This window comes from Lipotes vexillifer, unplaced genomic scaffold (assembly GCF_000442215.2).
Source record: "Lipotes vexillifer unplaced genomic scaffold, Lipotes_vexillifer_v1.1 scaffold1028, whole genome shotgun sequence".
Taxonomy (NCBI): Eukaryota; Metazoa; Chordata; class Mammalia; order Artiodactyla; family Lipotidae; genus Lipotes; species Lipotes vexillifer.
In genome coordinates this window covers 967,040-973,022 of record NW_006779287.1, presented here as the reverse complement: position 1 = coordinate 973,022, position 5,983 = coordinate 967,040, and the positions used below count along the sequence as shown (strand labels likewise).

Here is a 5,983-nt window from a genome sequence, read left to right as displayed (position 1 = left end):
ATATATATAGCACTGGCAGCTCAGATATTTTTAAATGAAACAAGTGAGTTTTGAAAGAGAAAAAATATGCAAGGGCTATATGATCAGGGAAAAATGTTACTACTCTCTACTTAGTCACATACATATCACCTATACTGCCTGAAAGATTTGGGAGTGTTGACCTAGAATTCACATCACCTTCACAACTCAAGATTACATGTTTGCAAAACTAAATGGTGTCAATTACCTGCTACTCTAACATGAAATGTTTAATTTACAAGTCCAAAGAAAACATATGGTTAGGCTGAAATTTAGAAAATCCCAGATGAAGTATAGGGATATCTTTTCCCGTAAGAGAATAACACTTTAAATTGGTGATTCTCAAACCTTAACAAAAGCAAAGTACTAAGTGAAGAAAATCGGTACTCTTAAAGTATGCTGGTTATATTTGCCACTGTATTATTTTACTATTCCATCTATTAATGCCAACCAGTAGGAGACATGTTTAATTATCCCAGCATCATTTTGGCAAGTGGTCAAATGAATCCAAGAACTTTTCAACGTACACAGCATTTGAAAGAATATTATCTTTGGAAGCACCAAACTGTTTATAGCATGTTTCAAATTAAGTGGCATACTCTTAATATTGAGTCACCTCTACCTTTATAAACGTAGCTACTAAGGGAGAATGTAAAGGAAGTTTTATTATTGAAAGTCTTTTAAAAAGTTACTTAAAAGCTTTTTCCATTATTAAAGAAATTAGGCACAAATATTCTATCAATAGTTATATTCTCCTTGACTTGGATCTTCATTACTCAAACTTACTTAGTAACAGGCCGGTTCAGAATTGAGCATAACATTAAAAGGATCTTTCTATTACTCTCACGATTTAGGTGAAACTCATACAACTTTTCAAATGTTTAAAATATGAAAGGTGCATTTACAAAAATGTTATCATATATTTTTATTCACACTGTTAGGTCTCAGTCGCTATTTCAGAGATCTGTAGCAAGTCAATACATAAAATCAATGTGGCCCACTGCCCAATAAATACTGCCAATTAAAAAGTTATCAGCATTTAAAAATTAAACATCTATTTCCCAGAAGTGAATGCTTGGGAAGACAGATTCTAACAGCAAAACTATCTGACAGCAAATAAATTTTATATTTTTTTCCTCTGTGAACTTAGATCTATGGATGCTTCTGTTATCAAAGCAGTCGGTAATGAAACCCAATGCAGCTGATAAACTCCTATGACTACACAAGTTACAAAATAAGATATTTAAATCCTGTGATCAAGATGTAATACTTAATTTTAATTTTATCTAAACATAATTTCAAATGAAGTACATTAGTATAAGCTAAAATATATTTACTTCATTTTGCCACAATATCCACTTATTATCAGCTTAATGTGTCCACTGAACTCTTCTTCTAAGAGAAAAATCTTTAAAGTCTATTTAAGTTGCAATTAGTTTTCTCCTTTTTTCCACAAGACTGAAGTCTTCTGATAATATTATTAATTTGGCAAAATCTTAAAAGATAGGATTTATGTCAAACCAAAAAGCATGGTTAGCTTACTTTACAAAATGATAGCATAGATGAAAAGAAAATGTAAAACATTAAAAGTTTAAAATTTAATAGATCCCTGCAAATTTTCTAAAATATTTTTTCACTATCTTTTGTGATAAACTTATTTCTAAATTACTTATTTTGCATTTGGCTCCTTTTAAATACATCCAAGCTGACTTTTCTTCATTCATCAAAAAAGCACCGTCTTATTCCACATTTCTAAGATAAATCTGCCTACCAGTACCTAGTTTTAAAATTATATTATTTTTTAAAGTAAGTTTTACTGTGATAACATATGAAGATAAACACACCCACAAATCCCTAAAAATACTAAAGTTAGAGCTGAATCTTTTTTTGGGGGGGGGGGTTACATGATTCTTTCTTTTGAACATTATCATATTGATAATGATCAAATAGAGAGGTATTTCCCCAAACTTCAAATTAAAACACTGACTTGAGAATACTCTTGGTATTTTAAAATTCTACAGGTTAACTTTGGGCAGGTTCAAACACACCATGGCATCCTGAGCAGAAGAGTTTTCCGCAGGCAGGGCAGATCTATTAAAAAACATGACCTGTGACAAAAATCAATGTGCTAATCTCAAACCAAACAACAGTATCAAAAGCATAAAACAGAGATAACCTAAGATAAAATGTCCTCAAACTAACTCAGACTAGTTTGACAGGTTAAGAAGGAGGGGGTAAGAGTGGGGATGTTGCTGATTCTTTCTGTTTTAACCCAGGATGACTGGAACACCCAAGTACCCAAATAAATTAATACCATGAGAAAAAGATTACACTGTGAAGTTTGGAGTGGGAAACAAAAGACAAGCAAGAGTAAAATGTCCCAAATTCAACTAACCAATTTCACTGTTGTTTTATTTGATAAGGCACTGAAGTTCAAAATATAAATTCCTCTGTTTCGAATATGCTGTCTAATAAAGCCCAAAGGGGAATAAAACCAACCAACATAATGAGACTTGCTTTTAACGCCATCACAACTGGAAAGCTTGCTCTATTTGTCTTGTCAGCTTTAATAAAAGGCATCTCCTCTGGCAGGATGGCTTCTCTTTCTCTTTTCCTAATAGCGGTAAGTGGCATGTCAAAGAAGAAATAGCTTCCCATCCCACACCCACCTCCAGGAGACCTTTTAAACCAAACTTTGAAGGATGTCTCCACTTGGCCCAAGCGATTCAATCAGGACTTGGGCTACCTGGGTGTGACTATCTTTCCTGGGGTAGCAGGGTGGGGGGACTCTATCCCCGTTCGGCAACCGGTGTACGGCTCGTAGGAAAATCTGCTCATCTTCAACTGAGAGAACATTACTTCAAGCGGGGGAATCCCTCCTATTCCAGCATAACAAAGGAAGGCGGGAGGCCGGCGGAGAGGGCCACCGGGAGGTAGGAAAAACTAGAGGCGCCCACCAGCCCCCTCTCCCCAAGCGCGCTGGGTGCGCAGCAACCACAAACTCTTCCCTTGGCCTCCGCGTTTCTTCTCCCAACTTCCACGCCAGCCCAGGGAAAAACCTGGGATTTTAGGTATAATCGATGCTATTTCCCTTCTCCTCGGCGGGCACCGAGACCAGCCCACAGCTGGAAGCTGGAAGCTGGCCTCGGTCCCAGAAAGGCAGAGCAATATGGGCCCAGCGGGGCCGACTGCTGCCCGGGAGAAAGTAGGGCTTGGACCTGCTCTGGATCGGGAGGGGTCCGCCCGGCACTCTGGACAACCCCACCCCTATCCCTCTTCCAGGGTCCGTCAACAAGCCAGGGTCCAGCAGGAGCGCTAGGGCGGCCCCGGGCGCCCGTCTCTAGGTTCCCGCGTACTCGGCTGGCTTCGGAAGCGCCCGAAAAACGTTTCCAGGTAACCGCGCGTTTCCCTCCGGCTGCACACTGCCAGGCTTCGGACGAAGGGCTCCCACCTCCCGGTTCGGCCAACTCCAGCAGCTAGGTCCGCAAGCATGACGTAACCCGGCATTAGATCAAACTTTCTGGCACCTTGAGCCCACCGGGAGGTGGAGGAGGTGGGAGAAGCCTCTCTACTGCCAAGAGAGCCGGGACCAGACTGACTTAGTGGTCGGATGATTTCCTCGTAGTTAAAGAGGAAAATATAAACCTAAAGCTTCCGCTTCCCAGCCCCCCACACTTCCCCCAGCCAGTGCGCTTTCTGAGCGCACCGGGGAAAACGGAAGGAAAAATTAAAAAAAAAAAAAAAAAAACCACTTTGGGGATGTTTAGCGGGTTCTCCCCGCATTCCCTACGCAGCCACGCTCCAAGAGGGAGCTCCTGGCGGCTTGCACCCGGGGCTCCCCGTGTCCAAGCCCCGCGCCTGGATCGGGATGCTGGCCAGCCTGCCCGGGTGGGAAGCGAAGTCTCGACTCCCGGGCTCCCGCCTTTTCCGAGTCTCCCCGGGTTTCGCAGAACCATCGGAAAAAAAAAAAAAAAAAAAAAAAACCACTTTGGGGATGTTTAGCGGGTTCTCCCCGCATTCCCTACGCAGCCACGCTCCAAGAGGGAGCTCCTGGCGGCTTGCACCCGGGGCTCCCCGTGTCCAAGCCCCGCGCCTGGATCGGGATGCTGGCCAGCCTGCCCGGGTGGGAAGCGAAGTCTCGACTCCCGGGCTCCCGCCTTTTCCGAGTCTCCCCGGGTTTCGCAGAACCATCGGGTCTGGGCAGCCCCGGGGACGACCAGGGGCGCTCAGGCTCCCTGCCGCACCTCAACAATGAGGGGCACGAAGTGAGCGTTTCCCGCGGGCGCCTCGAAAGCCATCCGCGCCCGAGCGACGCAGACTCTGAGAGTGCGCGCCGCTGTCGGCCGATGCGCGCGGATCGCCGGCGCCGCCGCTCCTTCCGCAGGGCCCCGAGGCCCTGGTAGCCCCGGCTCTCCGCCCCCATTGCCTTACCTGGGGTTGCTGCTGTTCCAGTAGACGGCGTAGCGGTCGGCGACGGCCTTGGAGCCAGGGTCCTGGCTGAACACACACGTCCAGAGCACAAGAAACATCAGCGTCAACATCTCCACGTGCAACATCACGCCTGGCCAGCGGCGGAGCCGCCGACGCGCCACTCCGGGGAGAGATCAGGGATCCGGAGGGAGGGAGGGAGGGAGGGAGAAGGGGCGAGAGAGAGAGCGGGAGCCAAATAAATATGAATAAATAAAAATGAAGAGGGGCGAGAAAAGAAAGAGGCGCACACCAAGCTGAGGAGGGGGAAGAGAGAGAAAAAAAGGTGGAGGAGTGGGGGTAATAGAGGCAAACTCGCACCCCCACTGGAGGGCTCAGGAGGAAAAAAGGAATCACAAGATGGAGAGAAGCGTGCGTGTGTGTGTGTGGTGGCGGCGGCGAGGGCGGGGGAAGGGGTGCCAAGCTGTGTCTCGGGCGGCGGCGGCAGGCCGGTCACCCCGGGAGAAGGAGGTGCGCGCCGGGCCGGGCGGCGGCAGCGCGGGTTGGGGCAGGCGGCGGCGCACGCTGCACAGTCACCGGGAGTTGCGCGCCACGGCCGCGGGGAGACATACACCGGCCCGCCGGGCCCGGCTCAGCGTCGGCGCCGCGGGGTGCGCACGGCTCCGCCGCCGCCCAGGGCCCTCGCACTGCGCCCCGCTTCGCTCCAAGTTACTTTGGCGGCCTGTAGGAAACTGCAGGAAGAGGGCTCCGTGTGGATGGGGGGGCTTCCCGCCTGTGGTCCTGGGAGTCTGAGGACCCCCTTCCCCCGCCTCCTCTGTGCTTTAACCCGGTAACCCCTGGAAATCGGAGGAGTCTCGTAGGTGCTACGGGTTCGGGGCGGTGCGCCGAGAAGGGTGGAGATCTGGAGCCAGAAACCCAGCCCCGCCGGCGTCCTGGAACTGGTTAAGCGGCAGCTAAGCGGACGAGGAGCGGTCTTGCCTCTCAAACCTCAAAGAAAAGTTTGGCTTTTCGCGTCTTTCGGCAGGTCCCCTGTCGGAGTCGGACTGCGACGGTAGCGGGAGGCGACACCCTGGCCGCTGCCGGAGTCTCGGGGGTTTCTCGCGCGTGCTTTTCTTGGCCGGGAGTCGGTGCACCAGAGTGAATGGAGAGCAGAGGTCTGAACCAGCCAGCCAGGCGCTGGGATGCCGAAACCTGCAGGACGATGCCAATCCAACTGTTCAGCTGGAGAGCGGGAGGGGAAGCAATCACTTTCAAATGAATCCCTCCAACTCCTGGATGGGCTGATGTCAGTCTCCGATCGCCTTCCGGGAGCAAGAATGAGCCCCCAGACGCGGTGCCAAGAGCCCTGGGTGAGCTCTCAGAAGTGTCCCTGCGACTCCGACTGGTCCGACCCCAAGCCCGGCAACTTGTAGAGAGGCATCTATCAGTTTGAAATGCGAAAGGAGAAAAAACAAAAAAAAGAGCGCACGAGAGCGTGTGGCACCTCCCCGATGACTACATCAGAAAACCTTCCCGATCCTCCCGCAGCTGCTCCTCT

The 5,983-nt window shown here is 49.0% G+C and overlaps 1 protein-coding gene across 1 annotated transcript in view; it reads right to left on the bottom strand.

Moving 5' to 3' along the window:
- Positions 1–4,857, bottom strand: part of EFNA5 (ephrin A5) — a 284,551-nt gene extending 279,694 nt beyond the window's left edge. The window contains exon 1 of the mRNA XM_007452558.1: positions 4,450–4,857. Within this exon, the coding sequence (XP_007452620.1) occupies positions 4,450–4,574 (125 nt within the window). The 5' untranslated portion in view covers positions 4,575–4,857. The remainder of the gene's footprint in view (positions 1–4,449) is intronic.
- Between the last annotated feature and the right edge of the window lie 1,126 nt (positions 4,858–5,983).